Below are 17,530 nucleotides of genomic sequence, written 5' to 3'. Positions count from 1 at the left end.
CTCTCCCCTACAGACGACCTGATGCTGTGTTGTGGTTGAACCCGGGAGTTATTTCTGCTGCTGTGGTGGCAGGAAGTAATCTCATTAGGTGGCGAGAATCCAAGATATACTGTGCTCGCCTAACATTTCATCTTCGATTGTAGGCACACGGGGAGGTCGCAGCTAAAGGAAAATTACAGTTTCTTATGAAACGGGTGTTGGCACATTATCTTGGCACAAGCTTACAACAGAGAGCAACTACACGTAAGGTCTTTGACTGTTTAATCATGTTATTATATTTCTATTAATATAATAATATAATAGAACATTTAAGTTACAACCCAAACTGCTGGTTCAAATTATCTATTAGATCTTACAGAGCTGCCTCCTGGTTCCAACTTAATCTATCATACATGCATTTTTAGCAGCGTGGCTCTACAGATGAGCTGTTGGTGGGTCGGTCCACCACTTCGGTCACGAATGGAATATCAGAACTATAAGATGGATTGTTGTGAAGTATTGTACAGACATTGATATTCCCCTCAGGATGAATTATAACAACTTTCAACACGTAATTTTTCCTCTATTGCCATAATCGGGTCAAAAGCAAAATGTCTGACCAAATACCTGCAAAACTAATGACATTCCCATCAACCACAGCTATACTTTGTGTTTATTACTACACTGAACAAAATTATAAACGCAACACTTTTGTTTTTGCCCCCATTCATCATGAACTGAACTCAAAGATTTAAGTCTTTCTCTACGTACACAAAAGGCCTATTTCTCTCAAATATTGTTCACAAATCTGTCAAAATCTGTGTTAGTGAGCACTTCTCCTTTGCTGAGATAATCCATCCACCTCACAGGTGTGGTATCTCATGATGCTGATCAGACAGCATGGGTATTGCACAGGTGTGCTTTAGGCTGGCCACAATAAAAGGCCACTCGAAAATGTGCAGTTCCATCACACAGCACAACGCCACAGATGTTGCAAGTTTTGAGGGAGCGTGCAGTTGGCATGCTGACTGCAGGAATGTCCACCAGAGCTGTTGCCCATGAATTGAATGTTCATTTCTCTACCATAAGCCGTCTCCAAAGGTGTTTCAGAGAATTTCGCAGTACATCCAACCGGCCTCACAACCGCAGACCACGTGTAACCACACCAGCCCAGGACCTCCACATCCAGCATCTTCACCTCCAAGATCGTCTGAGACCAGCCACCCAGACAGCTGCTGCAACAATCGGTGTGCCAAACCAAAGGATTTCTGCACAAACTGACAGGAACCATCTCAGGGAAGCTCATCTACATGCTAGTCGCCCTCAACGTGGGTTTCGACCTGACTGCAACTTCGCACAGCCATTGAAGAGGAGTGGACCACAATCAACAACCTGATCAACTCTATGCGAAGGAGATGTGTTGAACTGCGTGAGGCAAATGTTGGTCACACGAGATACTGACTGGTTTCCAGACTCCCCCAATACAGTGAAACTGCACATTTTCGAGTGTCCTTTTATTGTGGCTGGCCTAAGGCACGCCTGTGTAATACCCATGCTGTCTGATCAGCATCTTGATATGCCACACCTGTGAAGTGGATAGATTATCTCAAAGCAGAAGTGCTCACTAACACATATTTTTTTGACAGATTTGTGAACAATATTTGAGAGAAATAGGCTTTTTGTGTACATCACACAGCTTTTCATACTTTCACATTTGAGGAACCACTTTTTAAAGATGTACTTACACAACATGGTGTTAGAAGCCCATTAAAGAGGTTTAAAAGAAATAACAACACTTAAGACTTAATTGCATCAGCACCTTTAGGCTCATGATGTGTCTGCCAGCTATCAAATGTTCTCCGCCAAGGTTAGATTTCCAACTTAACCCCAAGTCTGTAGAGGACTTAGAGAATCACTCTGTAATGCCCTGAAAAACTACAGGTGTGACTATCAGCACTTACTTCAGATATAATGAAGCCCTTTGAGAGGCCGCAGCACTTAATGACTCCCCAGACACCTCACATTTACATACCAGGCCCACGCAGACATGGACAAGGCCATCATTTACCGGCTCTGTCCGCTATGGAGGCCAGGACACATGACGGCCTAATGACACACTCCTTATCAGTGGTTACAAAGTTTCATTGGTGGATGTGCTGCACTGCGAATCAAACTCAAAGGCACATATCTTATGTACTGCACAATCGCCACCCCATTCCTGTAGAAACAAATGACAGGTAGCTACTTTAGAAAATCCTGGAGGATTCTTCTTTGAACATTCACACAGTAAAGTGAAGAAAATATCTTAATTTAATTGTCAACAGATCAAGAAAAGGTTTTACCCTGGCTGAATATTACAGTCACTAACTTTATTGGGGAAAGCGGGGTGAGTTGAGCCAGAGACATGACAGTAATGTCTCCAACTAAAATATGTACTTATATTTTAAGATGTGGTGCATCCCTGGGAATAATCACTTTGGATCTAAAATAAACTGTTTTTTCAATATGACTTTCCAGAAAAAAATTGTCTCTTGGCTTAAGGGAGAGAATAACTTGAGCCACATGGGGGTGAGGGACATCAATGTCATTTCGTCGTGCCTACTCAAAATGTCAATTCACATTTCATTGCACTTAGATCGTGAAACATTGAAGCTAGATTTTTGATATGTCTCCTAGTTCTTTCATATCAATAAATCACCTTAAAGTCATCCTTTTGATCGTTATGTCCCATCCGACATACCTCTTCCACTACTCAGTCCAAATCCACAAGAGGAGTTAAAGCCTTGTGTATCTTACATTTATAGAAGCATGGCATGATGGTTTCAGGTTGAGAATTTTTTTAAAAATCACATTGAACGGCAAAAAAAACAATGACCAATTTTGTCTATCGTTGCCGAGAAACAAGTGGTGGCTCAACTTCCCCACAGGCTCAAATCAACTCGCTCTCACCTTTTATGTTTTTTTTAGTGTGCAGACATCAATATCCAAACATTATGCCTTACCACATATTATTATATATTTTAATATGTTGTTCCAGCACTAAATAATTTATAAATATTAATACTTTAAGAGTAAATAGACTGATTACAGACTCAAAATTTTACAACTTGATATAAAAAGAAACAAGGATCAATGTAGGATAAAATATATAAATAAAATCAATATTATGTAGCAAGTTCATCTTCAAACGCTGGATTTTTTTAGGAGATTTTAAGTAACTTTACTTGTATATACCAGGCATTAAATTTATGGCAATTAAAAAATAATGTGAATCATGTTGCGTCTACCTTTAACGGGTTTGATCAGGCATTTCTATAAAAGCCAGAGTAAAGCATTATTCAAAAACTTGACTTTTAGATGCTGCAGATTACACAGATCAAGTAGCTTTACGTCCTCCATTTGGTAGAACTGCACATGAGGTTGTAGTTGATTTGAGGTAGCATCATGGGGCTGCACTGGACCAACAGGCTACAGTCAAGTGATGACAAGGTCTTTATAATGCTGTAGTGGGTGGTCCTCAATGTATTTCTTTATATACCAACAGGAGACATGAGCCTTGAGGTTTTCCTCAACAAGAAAGTCCATGGCAGCCTGTAATAAGAACAATAAATTCATAAAAACATCTATTATATGACAGACTGATGCCTGAGAAGCTTAACTCTTACCTGTGACAGCAGTGCAGCAACACCTTGGCCCCTAAATGTGTCCGGTACATACGTTGACATTAGATCCACCTCCTTCTCGCCGGTGAATCTGTAGTGCAGCACCGCACAATCATGGGCCCCTGTGGACAAAGGACACGAAAGACTTTGCATCAAATTTTAAATTACTGTCATCCCAAAGGAGAGTATGACACACAGTGGTGGTTTACAGATGTGAAGAGCCAGCTGGAGGCATTAGGCATAATGCAGCTGCTTATGGGAATCACAGACAACAAGGGGACCCCAAAATAAACAAATTAAATATGTAAATTTAACTGTTTACTTTGAGTTATTCAATTTATTGAATAAAAACTAGGGTATTTGTGTTATATTTGTAGAAATTCTCTTAACATCCCGACAGCAATCAATAAATCAAGTTCTCTGACACATAAATAAATAAAATCTGGTATATGTGGCTGTTGCAGGACTAATAACCACAGCGGGGGCCAACCTACCTGCCTACCTAAACTCACTGTGCATGAAAAGGTAATTTTGGGGGGAGTGGCTTTGGAGGGAGGACTGAAAGGAGGGTTGGGATTTTTTCAGTTCTACATACTTTAAGAATCTAGCTGTCTCCTGCTAGTGTAACCAACCCCAGCTTTAATTAATCTGTATGACGCCCAAAAAAAGCCTTTTACCAGCCCTAGATTATCCATTTATTTGAGATTATGAACACCAAACTCCCACCAAAAATACCCATATTTAGGTAACAACCACTTGTCTGGTTACTGCGGCCCAATAGCCAAAAAATTTACTAAAATGTTTTATTTTTGCTGATAATATGATTGCAGAACTGTTGGGAGGCTAAATACAAATCGTATAACGTATAAGTCATTCATATCATATGCAAAATTTGCCGTCGGGTAAAGGACCATTAAATTACTAGATTTATAAATGGAGTTCTGCTCCGCATTCTCTAGCGACATCCAGCAGGCCGCGAGTGGACCCCGGGCTCGCATACAGGATCTTCCCCGGCACCGGAGCGTCAGCCCCGGTTCTCTCTGCTTACCAGCACCGCTGCCAGGATTAACGGTGAAGCGCTGGTTCTGTCGATCATGTTTCACCATTAAACTGAAGCCGGAGCTCAGCGCACTGAAGGCGGCCGGATAACCATTCACTCGGAGAGTTAACGCGGTGACTCTGGAAAACATTTTAAAGCCTATTTATACATGCAAAGTCCAAGCAATACTGAGCAGTGTGTAGTAGTAATTGTAAAGACCGTCCACTAAGAGGCGCCACATGCACACAGGAGAATAATTAACTTTTTTATGACCTTTAATGACCTCTACAGTACAGGTATACTTGGGTTTAAATTACAATTAATTATAAGTCACTGTGAAGGAAATGTTCATGTGTAATTTGATATTAATTATAGAGAAAATATTCAGTCATTATCCCTGTAAAAATGTATTCCAGTTAACTGCAAAGAGTCCATCCATCCAAAGGCCGGAGCAACCAGGGTTTGAACCCACGACCTTCTCGCCACAGCGGTCTCCAGGACCACCGTGCCGGCTCACCTAGAGTCTTTAAATGTAAAATGTCTACAGGCAAGCATACATTTAAACATTTAAATAATACATGAATATTTACTTTGCTTTAAAATATTATTATATACACACTATGCTAATTAATGGCAAATTTCAGCACATGTGGTCCTGGTGCCAGCAATAAACTGTTATTTTAACCAAACATAAAAAATATGTAATAAAAACAAATGATAAAACATATATTTTTTTAATACTTTACATGACTAGAGCTTAGACATAGATACTTTTATTTGTAGTCTACATGTTATCAACTCCACAAATACAAGAACGTAAACAAACCTTTCTTGACATTATTGACTGTTTTTAAGTAAATTGTGCAATCTGGGGATAATTTTATGTATGTTAACCTGTAAAATAAACAAAAATGATTCTTTCTGATGGATAAACAATGAAAAATAAACATAAATATACATATGAGTTGTCCTTTGGATGTTAACACAACAGCATGTTCTTCTTAGGCGAAATGCTCTGTACACATTTTAACACCATATTCCTGTCAATACATTTAAGATCAACACTCAAATGGTTTAAATGCAATCTGTGGGTTCACATTGATCCACCCAAACAACAGATTATCAGTATTAGTTTTAGATTGCCTGCAACATTTACACTGATCTGTTTCACCTTCACCACGTCATAAATATCCTCCAGTTATTACGTCGACGGCTGCAGCGCTACACTTTGTCAGAGGCTGCTGCAGTGTTGTTCACTCCTGCAGCCATCACAGAAAAGAACACATTAGGGAAGAAGGATCTGGTGTAGATGGCCACCTTGGGGAGCGAGGGAGCAATCACCACCTCTTTCCTCTTGCTGTTTAAAGTCTTCACGATCTCAGCAGCTGCCTCATCTGGAGAAACGCCAAAGGGTTTCCTAGTGTACAGCACTGCAAAGAGCAAGAGAGAGAGAGAGGTGAGAATACAGAGAGTAAATATGGCAAATAATATGTTTTTTACTTCTTTAAGTTCTAAAAACTCAGCCTAACTACTCTTGACCTTAACCAAAGTTAAAATTTTATATCTTGATTTGGAATTTAACTAAGTACATTTGCTTAAGTACAAGTGCGAGTTTGAGGTACTTTATTTTATACTTAACTGCATTTCGGTGGCAAATATTGTTCTTTTTACTCCACTACATTTGTTTAACAGCTGCAGTGACTTTGTAGATCAAGATGTTTATACATAAAACATGTGATCAGATTATAAAATATGCAGTTATATAGATTAAAGTACCCAACAGTACATAAAGTTGTTCAAATTTACTCTACCTTGACAACATTAAAATGCTTCTTATTCTAACACTGTAAAACCCAATAATATGGGTATGGGTATGAATGCAGGACTACTTTTTCCATTGTTGTATTACTACTCTTACCTAATAAATAAAATTTCAATTTATTAGTGGATCACCCCTTAAGATGCAGCATCTTGTTTTTTTAAGTAAAAAAGATCTCCAATACTTTGTCCCATGTTTGTACCGCAATCCAACAAACAAAGATAAAATGCAAAGAAATCGACATAATATTTATAACTGAGCCTAAAGGTTGGGTATCAGGAGTCGAATTCAGCCCTTTCCATTACAGTTTGTATTAATCAGTTAATTAAATGACCAGAAGGAAATTTGCACTCAGTAAGCCTACGGCTTCTGGGGCCCCTGGTGGTCGGGTCAGAATCCAGGCACAATGAAAAACACTGGCGCTACTGACAGCATGAAAAATTTGCCTTTGTGGTGGTTTAGAAAAAGGTCACAAATAATTCATCCTCTGGGCCAAAAATATCCACAGGATGGAAATAAAATCTGCCTGTTAACATTTCAAAGAAGTGCTGGTGATGTGAAAATAGGTCACGATGATCAATCTGAATCCTCCTCTCGGGACCATGAATACACAGTCCACATCATCAGGGCAGTCCGAGCTGCAGTTGCTTGAACTTTTTCCTGGTTTCCTCTGATTGTACTCACGTGACCAGATGGACCTGGAGGACGCTGCCTCTGTGTTGTCAGACGCCGAGTGACTGATGAAGGTGTGGTTGATGGTGCTGACGGAGATGCCGTACTCCTCCACTTCAGCTCTCAGGCAGTCAAAAAAAGCCTGAACTGCGTGTTTAGAGGCTGCATCTGGAAAAACACGCAAAGTGAAAACACCTTAATGACCCTCCACTCTTGATAGGTGTCTACAGCTATCTACACGCATCTACAAAGCATCGGTATAAATACTTTCAACACATAAGATCAGCACTGAAAACATTATTAGCCTCTACCAACCTCCAATGGGGAGTTTTGCTGTTTGCTTGTTTTTGTTTTCTTTGCCTATCATGTACATTACAGTTATTGTTTTTATTATATAAATATCCTATATATTTGTCTTTAGTGTATAAAATGTTTTGTATCATTGAAATTTCTTGTTTCGTGTCTAAACAAATGGAATGCTAACATGCTCACAATAACAATATGCTGATGTGAAGCAGGTATGTTTAGCATATTCACTATCTTAGTTTAGCATGTTAACATGCTTACATAACGCAATAAACACAATATATCCATTCATTGCTTTGCAAATGATGTACAAATCTATATGCCTGTAAAGTCAGTCCCTGCTTAACTGTCTCTGTCTCTGAAAGGAAGACTGAGGTTGTTGGGGATTTAAGTTCTTGTGTAGATGCTCTTGGTACTTTAGGAACGTATAGTCGTCCATTTACCAAGAATCTAGGTGTGATCTTCGACAGTGCTTTTAAATTTGAAAAACAGATTAGTTCTGTTTCAGCTGAGACTGTTGGCTAAAGTCAAGCCCTACCTGCCATGCAAAGACTTTGAAAGAGTAATCTATGCATTTATATCGTCTCGACTAGACTACTGTAATTCTTTTTATGTTGCAGTGGATCAGTAATCTCTGCATCGGTTAGTCCCGAATGCAGCAGCTCGACTTCTAACTGGAACTAAAAAGCGTGAGCACATTACCCCTGTTTTAGTCTCGCTCTACTGGCTTCCTATCCGCTTTGGGATTGATTTTAAGATCTGTCTTTAAAATTGTAATTTTAAATGAGTTGTCACCTTCTTATTTATCAGACCTTTTACAGCCTTTTCAGTAGCTGCTCCTAATCTTTGGAACACTTTACCTGTTGAAATAAGAATTGCTCGAACTGCTGACGCTTTCAGATCCTTGCTAAAGACCTATCTCTATTCATAGGCCTTCAAACAGAGTTGATATGTCATTGTTATTATATATATAAAATATATTACTGTTATTGTCGTGTATATTTGTTATGTGTTCTGAACCTGGAAAGCACTTTGGTCAGCTGGGTTGTTTTTAAATGTGCTATATAAATAAGAAAAAAAGAAAGTTCTGCTGAGGCTGATGGATTTTGCAGGTATTTGGTCATAAACCAAAATATTGGACACATTTTAACCTGATGACAGCGCTAGATGAAAAGCCAAACTGATTACAGTTCCTCCTGAGGGGGGACCTGTGTACCAAATTTCATAACAATCCATGCACTAGTTGTTGAGACATTTCACTCCAAACCCCAAATCTGAACTTCATAGTGGGGCTAGAAGAAAAGTCAGGGGATCCCCAAAGCCAGAGGAACATGCTGCTACTGTGGCTAAAAATGTGGTCTTAGCAGTAAACAGCTACCAGGCCATTTGTCTCGTTTACTTAAAGGGTTTAATGTGCAGTAAATATACTTAAATTTCAGACTTAATTAGAGATTGATAGACTGATGTTAATACATGTTTTATGCAGGAGCAGCTGAAATAAGAGTTAAAAAATATCCCTTCATGAGCCCCCGAACTCACATGCACTGCGAAAAGGCACAGCTATCTTCCCTTGGATGCTGCTGACGAGGAGCAGGTGGCCGGTTCTCCTGGAGATCATGGAGGGCAGCAAGCCTGAAACAGAAATGTTCAACAAACTGCAGAGCAAGAACAAGCAAGCAACAGAAGAAATGTGACAACACTTAATCACATTTCCGCAGACTGGAATTTAATTCAGTACACTTTCATCGTCTACCTTTGGCCAGCGTGGCCGGTCCAAAGTAGTTGTTGTCCATTAGTAGCTTGTCCATCTCCAGAGACAGGCTCTGTGCGGGTGCTTTAACCTTCATGCTGCTGTTGAGGATGAGAATATCCAGGCAGCCGTAACACTCCAGGATCTCTTCGATCGCCTCAGGCATGCTGTCCATATCTCCAAAATCCAGCAGCACCAGCTTGGAGGGAAACGTCTGAGCAGGAGAAACAGTGATGACAAGCAGGTCAGTGGTGGTGGAAAGTTTGGAAGTACTTGAGTACATCCATTTTATGGTACTTTGTTCTTTTTCTCCATTACATTTCTTTGTCATAATCAAGTTTAACATTTAAAATATGATACACACTTTTAAGTTTCGAGCACCATCAGACTGGAATGATTTGCCAAACTCACTATTTTCATGACTTTAACTTTGTTTATTTTATTTTATTTTATTTGTGTAGATGACACTTGTAACAGTGATGTAGTGTGTGTGGTTTGGGATTGTGTGATAGTCTTTGTGTGTATGTTGATTGTTTTGTGTCGATTATATAATTTATTATCATTACTATTATTTATGTATTTATTTTTAGTTTCTTGACTGTTAATTTACATGTTTTTTGTGTCTGAACACCAACTTGAAAGTGAGATGTTGCATCTGAAGAGGTTTATCCCTTAAATTAAACTACACAAATATAAACTTATAACATACTCGGTAAGGCAAATTCCTTTGTTTTTGTTGTTCACTGAAGACATTTGGGTTTAAGATCAAAAGATGAGACAAGAGTTCAGAATTTCATCTCTCATTTCGTGGTATTCACATCTAGATGTGTTAAACAACTCAGGACATACCACCCTTTGTTTGAACCCACCCATTTTTTCAAGTGAGCAAAACTATTGGAACATGTGACTGACAGATGTTTCTTGTTGCCCAGGTGTTGCCTTTTAGGTTGATTGTCCAAACATTAAATAGCTCTGCATGACTAGTCTAAGTTTTCATCAAACCTATAAAGACTGCATTTCCTGTTAAAGAGGATAAACCAACATGAAGACCAGAGAGCTGTCTATGGGAGAAAAGCAAGCCACTGTCAAGCTGAGAAAAGAAGGAAAATCAACCAGAGCCATTGGACAAACATTGGGCATAGCAAGCACAACTATTTGGAACGTCCTGAAAAAGAAAGAAACTACTGGTGTACTGAGCAACAGACGTCCAACAGGTCGGCCAAGGAAAACAACAGTAGTTGATGACAGAAATATGGTGAGAGCTGTGAAGAAAACATCAGTAAGTGACATCAGCAACGACCTCCACAGTGCAGGGTGAAGGTTTCACAATCCACTGTTGGAAGAAGACTCAGAGAGCAGAAATATAGAGGCCACACCACAAGATGCAAACCACTCATCAGCAGGAAGAATCGGAAGGACAGATTGAAATTTGCAAAGAAGTACAGAGATGAGCCGCAAAAGTTCTGCAACACAATCTGATGGACTGATGAGACCAAGATTAATCTCTAAAGCTAATTTGAATTGAATTGATTAATCTCTACCAAAGTGATGGAAAGGCCAACGTGTGGAGAAAGAAAGGAACTGCTTATGATCCGAAGCATACAAGCTCATCTGTGAAGCATGCTGGAGGTGATGTCATGGCTTGGGCCTGCATGGCTGCTCCTGGATCAGGCTCATTAATATTTATTGATGATGTAACTGATGATGGTCGCAGCAGAATGAATTCAGAAGTGGACAGAAACATTTTGTCTGCCAGTTTACGGAGAAATGCATTGAAACTTATCAGGAGGAAGTTTATCATGCAGCAGGACAATGAGCCAAAGCACACTGCCAACAAAACACAGGACTTCATCAGGGGGAAAAAGCAGAAGGTTTTAGACTGGCCAAGTCAATCAGCTGACCTGAACCCAATAGAAAATGCATTTCACCTCCTTAAGAGGAGACTGAAGGGAGAAACACCCTGAAACAAACAAGAACTGAAAGAAGCTGCGGTAAAAGCCTGGAATAGCTTCACAAATGAAGAATGCAACAGTTTGGTGATGTCGATGGGTCGCAGGCTTGAGGCAGTTATTACAAGCAAATGTTATGCTCCCAAATATTAAATGTTATTTACTTTAAGATTATTTGTTCCTTTACTTTTGCTCACTTAAGAATGCTGTGGTCTAATACAGAAGGTGGTTTGTCCTGAGTTGTTTAACACCTCTAGATGTGAATACCAGGAAATAAAAGCTGAAATTCTGAACTCTTGTCTCATACTCCTCTTTTGATCTTAAACCCAAATGTCTTCAGTGAACAACAAAAAGTAATTTGCCTTACCGTTCCAATACTTTTGGAGGGGACTATACAATGCACGGTAAAAGACTTAACTAGTGGTTTCAAATGTTTTAGATTTGTTTAGTTCCAGCAGAGACATTTAGCCTTTAAGCATCTCACATGGTTTCATTTAAATAACTTAAATTTCAACAAAAAATCAAAGATTTGAGAAAAGTCCAACATTTTAATATGAATTTGTGTCAGAAATTCTTCTTTCCTCTCCCATTAATCATCTCATGACCCATCAAATCGGATTGTCCATACTGTGATTTTAAGTCTGTCCTGAAAGGGATGGTTCCTCTGATGTTTCTTCCATTGTTTTCCCCTATTAAAGAGGGAGTCACCTTTGGACTATATAAATAAAAATGGACTGGACTTGTAACTTGTTGGATGGGCCCGACCTCTGGGTTGGGAACCATTTACCTAATAGCTAACCATCTATAAAGTAGTTAAAACTAGCTCCACCTTGAGCAGCTACAACAGTAAAATGCTGCTCTAACATTGATGCATCAGTATTAACAATCTAATAATGTGATATATAATTAGGGGAGACCAGGTATGGTTGTAACAATATTTGCTTCAGCAACTATAACTCGCTGAATTTTGTAGCTAGAGTTCTCAAACTTTTATACCAAGTACAGTATTAGTGTGTAAATTTATCTATAGAATAAACTTACTTAACAGTATACTTAATAAATACTACTAAAATGTACCTAATTAAATATCATTTCTGTACATCCTTAGGTGTGTGCCAATGTGTGCATTAGCTTAGTGGTTTGAAATTAGAAAGGAAAAAATACATCACCTGTTACCTAAGAAACTACATTACAATCTAATATTTATCAAACAATTGTATCTGCAACTGTGTAGATACTAAACAAAATATAGTCTTGGTCAGAAAATTTACTTTCTTACCTCAAAATAATTTTTTTCTCTATATATTCTGAATGTACCTGTTTCCAGACTTGATAACCACCGTGCCTGATCGGGGAGGAAGTAGGTAAATGATTACCTCACTCCTGTCTTATCTCTTATTGGTGGAATTGGTGTGGTTACAACTCTCCCCATATTACAACCATACCTGGCCTTGCCATCTATCAAGTAAGGCACAAATGAATCTGTCAGCCACTTTTCCTGTTTCAGTGCTGATATACTTACAACAGTCGGGTCCGAGGCGTTTGCCAAATCATCCGCAAGTTCCTCAAGTTTCTCCCAGCTTTTCCCGCAGAGGATCAGCCTCGCGCCTCCTTTGTGAAACACACCTGCACATTCTTCATTGAGAAAATCCATAAAACAAAAAACAAAAGCTGTAAACAAGACATAAAATAACTGCAAAATCAAATGGATGACCGTAACACCTTATGTTACCTTTTCCAAGACCAGACAAAGCGTCGGTTATAACCACCACCTTATTGCGTACAGATGTTTTGGACAGCAGGCTGATAACCACACCATAAAGGTAGAAAAATCCAGCTGTCAGCACGACTACCAATGGCACCAGGAGAACAGTGGTGGTCCATACTGAGTCCATCTCCTGGAGGATATCCTGAAAAATGTTTTCTATTTATATTAAATATGCAGAATTGAAATAAAAACTTAATCTTTCTGCTTGCATTAAAGGAATAGTCTGACATTCTGGGAAATAGGTTCATTCGCCTTTTTTTGTTTTGGAAAGTTAGATCAGAAGATTGATTCCACTACCGTATCTGTACAAGGCTTCAGTCAGCAGCCGGTTAACTTAGCTTAGCATAAATAGCATCTTTTGACAGAGCCAGGCTAGCTGTTTCCCCCTGTTTCCAGTCTTTGTGCTAAGCTACGCTAACTGGCTGCCGGCTGTAGCTGCCGATTTACCGTACAAAAGTGAGAATGGTGTCAATATTCTCATCTAAATCTTGGGAAGAAAGCAAATAATCATATTTCCCTAATCCTATTCCTTAAAAAAAGGATCAACAAAACAAGTTATGAACCACCAGTGTTGATGGTCATGGAGGTTGTGGTTATCTAACAAGTTTTCTTGTTAAAGCATGTTCAAAGATTTAAACATACTTTTTAGATGCAAAATGATTTCTCTGATGATGCAGATGAGATGGGATGGAATATCAAAAGACCATTTAAGGTCTAGTGAACATGATTTACGTGAAAAAGGAGCGTTTCATACCCAAAAGCTCTCCGGCTCCGTAACATTGGAATCCATCTCACCCTCTACAACCATTTTTTAATCTAACTACTCTTACAACTCTGAAATAAAAACAGAGAAGACATTTTTTAACCATGTTTGTCCGTTAGTCATCAAAACGAAATGATTAACACCACATTTTTAATAAAAGATATATGGGATTTTACTATACACATACTTGGATATTTCAATCATTTATATGTATATAAAATATACAGTCAGTGATTCATGAAGTAAAACAGTGTCGTAACATCCAGCATGAAGTGAAGGCATGTTCAGAAACTCTGAAGTAAAACTTTTGCAAACGTTGTGTGCAGCAGCAATAAAACCTTAATGTTAAACTTTCAAATTATGCTTTTTAACTTTTCAAACATAGTTTAAACTTTCTAAACATACGTCCAACCTTTTAGATCTTAGTTTCAATTTCATAGATTGTGAATGTGATTATATCTAAGACATGGATACTACTGGGGCCCAAGAGGTAGAGGGTCAATAGGCCTCTGTGTGAAGTGCCTGTTAACATTTCTTGTTGGAAAATCAATCAACAACCACAAAGACACACAAAACGACCACAAAGAGGCCCAAAATTACAAAAAAGAGGTGTAAAACAACCACAAAGACAAACAAAATGACTGAAAAGAGAGATGCAACAACATGAAGGGGACACAAAACAACCACAAAGACAAGAAAAACAACCACAAAAGATATAAAACAACCACAAAGAGAGACAGTGACTACAAGGAGGCCCCGAGTGACTGATAGATGTCAGACAACCACAAAGACACACAAAATGACCACAAAAAGATTTAAAACAGCCGTAAAGAGACACATAATGACTACAAAGAGAGATTCAACAACATCAAGGGGACACAAAATGACTGAAAAGGGACACAAAACAACCACAAAGACAAACAAAACGACCACAAAAAGATGGAAAAACCTCTAAGTGACACATTGACTACAAAGAGGCCCCAAACCACTGAAAAGAGATGCAAAACAACCATAAAAACAAACAAAACGACCACAAAAAAGATGTAATACAACCACAAAGAAACAAAGTCACTAACAAAAAACGTTTGTGCTCTTGCTCCCATGTAGGAGTGCTGGGGGGCCTTTTACATGTCTGTTCCCAGAGGCCTGTTGTCTGGTGTTTGGGTTACAGAGCAGCTTTGAAAATCAGCTTGCAATCTTTCCTTTAAACAAAGTGTGATCTCTTAGAAACCACTTGACAAGGCCAGTTTTTTGTCATCCGTCAGTCGCATGTTCTAGTTGTGTCCAACTGGGAGTCTGAAGATAACCTTTCAGTTTAGGTTCACCAAGCCAAGCACCAGCTGTTTTTCTGAAGAAGGGGCCTCTAAATATAAACTGCCCTAGAAATAGATACTGTATCTCTCACAAAGGCTCAGTGTCGCAGAGTACTAGCACATTATTCCAAGTCAAGAGTTGCATAAACACAATCAAAAATATAATATTACATACAGAAACAAAGCTTGTTTTATTGTCCAGCAGCTGACTGGAATACAATTAAACATAATAGATAAAATTAAAGTGTCACTGCACCTTGCACAAGTGATTAAATCAAAGAAAGCTGGTAATTTCTGACTGACCTCTTTACTGCAATGAAGGAATTAGCAGCCAACACTTACTGCTTCTCGGGCCTCTGCAGGTGTTCTGGACTTTATTCCTCTCCTGAGGAGCTGCACGCCTCAGCAGTTCATTCACAGAGCTCCTCCGACATGACAGCCGACCGGCCTGCCAGAGCAATACTTCAGGATATGAGCTCTTTTAATAGCAGCACAGCTGAGTCAGTTATTTTCCATGCATGTTGTCAACATGTTATGTTTAGAATGACAGGCAGGGAGGGGAGATGGCCGTGTTTCCATTGGCTGGGGTAGAACTTCTTTTAGGCAACATCTGTGACGTACAATACATTGCAAAGAAAACTTATACTGCACATAAATATACATAAACACATACAGTTATATAGTGGAAACAGATTCAAGAACAGAAGCTTTACCAAGAGTCATGCATCATGCAGGGATCTATATGTTGAGCAGGCGTAGTTGCGTTGAGGTTAACATGTGTGTGACTAAAATCAATAAATTAAAGTGAACATTTCTATACATGACTTACCTATGTGATGGGTTATTTTACATATTGTTCATATCGTTGACCATTGCAGTCATGTCTGTGTGATGGCTTTCTGGTTTATTGTGAATTTTTCCCAAACATAGTGTAACAAAAGAGCAATTAATTGATGTTACAAACACTATTATTGAGTATTTCTTTAGCAGGACAAAGCCAAACGCCTCCCCCAGACTGGCGCGGTAGAGTTGAAGGTAAAGCAAGGTGAATTTAAGTCAAAATTTCGCACTCCTTCTCAGAGTCATAACATCTTGCTATCAGTGTGACTTAAACTTCCCTAGGACTTTACTATCTCTGATTTCTATTGCAAATAAATGAATCTGCTTAGAAATCATAGAAAAAACTTCAGAACTTGCCTGAGAATCATCACGTTTTCCAGACTTCTTCAGTATCAAAGTACACCAGTGATCTATATATTAAAGAGTACAGTGCAAACAAGAACTGCTAATAGCTAATTCAATGTACATTAAATCGTTCCAATTTGACAAAATTGAAAAAACATGGCTTTAGTCTGGCTTTATCATTAATCATCCTCAGTTATCTCCAAAACCTGATTACCTCTCCCATTTCTGTTTCTGTGCCCTGATTCATATGCTTATAAACACTTTAATTTTGCCAGAGGTCTAACTGTATACGTAACCTGCATGTGTAGAGGTGCTCCAAGTTTATTTATGCGGCAGAGTTTTTGCATGCCACAGGCAGACTGTGTGTAGTTACAAATAGTCAGGAAACTTTTGTTTACTAATAATCTGTTATTTCAACTTCAACTGTTTTATTCCTTCTGCTCATCATACATTAGTTTTAAGCAGGTGGTGGAAGAAGCACTTCCTAAGTAATATTAGTAATACCACAATTTAAAAATACTATTATCAAAATCTACATAAAGTATCAAAAGTTAGATTACTCATTATGCCGAATGGCTCTTTTCAGAGTGCTAAATATTACATATACTGAACAAAATTATAAATGCAACACTTTTGTTTAGGCCCCCATTCATCATAAGCTGAACTCAAAGATCTAAGACTTTCTCTATGTACATAAAAGGCCTATTTCTCTCAGATAATGTTCACAAAACCTTCAAAATCTGTGTCAGTGAGCACTTCTGCTTTGAGATAATCCTACCACCTCACTGGTGTGGCATATCAAGATGCTGATCAGACAGTATATTACACTGCTCAGAAAAATGAAGGGAACACTTAAACAACACAATGTAACTCCAAGTCAATCACACTCCTGTGAAATCAAACTGTCCACTTAGGAAGCAACACTGATTGACAATCAATTTCACATGCTGTTGTGCAAATGGAATAGACAACAGGTGGAAATTATAGGCAATTAGCAAGACATCCCCAATAAAGGAGGAGTGGTTCTGCAGGTGGTGACCACAGACCGCTTCTCAGTTCCTATGCTTCCTGGCTGATATTTTGGTCACTTTTGAATGCTGGCGGTGCTTTCACTCTAGTGGTAGCATGAGACGGAGTCTACAACCCACACAAGTGGCTCAGGTAGTGCAGCTCATCCAGGATGGCACATCAATGCGAGCTGTGGCAAGAAGGTTTGCTGTGTCTGTCAGCGTAGTGTCCAGAGCATGGAGGCTACCAGGAGACATGCCAGTACATCAGGAGACGTGAAGGAGGCCGTAGGAGGGCAACAACCAAGCAGCAGGACC

At 38.9% G+C, this 17,530-nt stretch overlaps 2 protein-coding genes across 3 annotated transcripts; both read right to left on the bottom strand.

The window, feature by feature from the left end:
• Positions 1 to 2,271: 2,271 nt before the first annotated feature.
• Positions 2,272 to 4,914, bottom strand: LOC119894479 (protein NATD1-like). Its single transcript, XM_038707250.1, has 3 exons — positions 4,690 to 4,914; positions 3,645 to 3,763; positions 2,272 to 3,570 (listed from the first exon to the last, which is right to left on the bottom strand). Exons 1-3 carry the CDS (start codon positions 4,829 to 4,831, stop codon positions 3,454 to 3,456), a joined length of 378 nt encoding a protein of 125 aa, XP_038563178.1. The 5' UTR covers positions 4,832 to 4,914; the 3' UTR covers positions 2,272 to 3,453.
• Positions 4,915 to 5,398: 484 nt separating this feature from the next.
• Positions 5,399 to 15,562, bottom strand: LOC119894457 (dehydrogenase/reductase SDR family member 7C-B-like). 2 transcript variants are annotated; one of them, XM_038707227.1, is made up of 7 exons: positions 15,363 to 15,562; positions 12,909 to 13,086; positions 12,699 to 12,811; positions 9,231 to 9,441; positions 9,017 to 9,109; positions 7,184 to 7,339; positions 5,399 to 6,110 (listed from the first exon to the last, which is right to left on the bottom strand). In XM_038707227.1, the coding sequence occupies exons 2-7, from the start codon at positions 13,069 to 13,071 to the stop codon at positions 5,902 to 5,904; spliced, it is 945 nt and encodes a 314-aa protein (XP_038563155.1). In that variant the 5' UTR covers positions 13,072 to 13,086; positions 15,363 to 15,562; the 3' UTR covers positions 5,399 to 5,901. The 2 variants fall into 2 exon arrangements, with proteins under 2 accessions (XP_038563155.1, XP_038563163.1); XM_038707235.1 differs by lacking the exon at positions 15,363 to 15,562 and adding an exon at positions 13,699 to 14,187.
• Positions 15,563 to 17,530: the final 1,968 nt, after the last annotated feature.

This window comes from Micropterus salmoides, unplaced genomic scaffold (genome assembly GCF_014851395.1).
Source record: "Micropterus salmoides isolate LMB-PRFRI ecotype aquatic unplaced genomic scaffold, ASM1485139v1 Ms_hic_scaffold_10, whole genome shotgun sequence".
Classification (NCBI taxonomy): Eukaryota; Metazoa; Chordata; class Actinopteri; order Centrarchiformes; family Centrarchidae; genus Micropterus; species Micropterus salmoides.
This window is presented reverse-complemented; position numbering and strand designations above follow the sequence as displayed.

Coding starts and splice junctions, on each gene's coding strand:
- LOC119894479 (XM_038707250.1), bottom strand. CDS start 4,831: ATGTTTTCCAGAGTCACCGCGTTAACTCTCCGAGTGAATGGTTATCCG. Junction 3,764..4,689: donor TAATCCTGGCAGCGGTGCTG/GTAAGCAGAGAG, acceptor CTTTGTCCACAG/GGGCCCATGATTGTGCGGTG. Junction 3,571..3,644: donor TTGCTGCACTGCTGTCACAG/GTAAGAGTTAAG, acceptor TTCTTATTACAG/GCTGCCATGGACTTTCTTGT.
- LOC119894457 (XM_038707235.1), bottom strand. CDS start 13,752: ATGGTTGTAGAGGGTGAGATGGATTCCAATGTTACGGAGCCGGAGAGC. Junction 13,087..13,698: donor CGGAGCCGGAGAGCTTTTGG/GTATGAAACGCT, acceptor AACATTTTTCAG/GATATCCTCCAGGAGATGGA. Junction 12,812..12,908: donor TTTGTCTGGTCTTGGAAAAG/GTAACATAAGGT, acceptor TTCTCAATGAAG/AATGTGCAGGTGTGTTTCAC.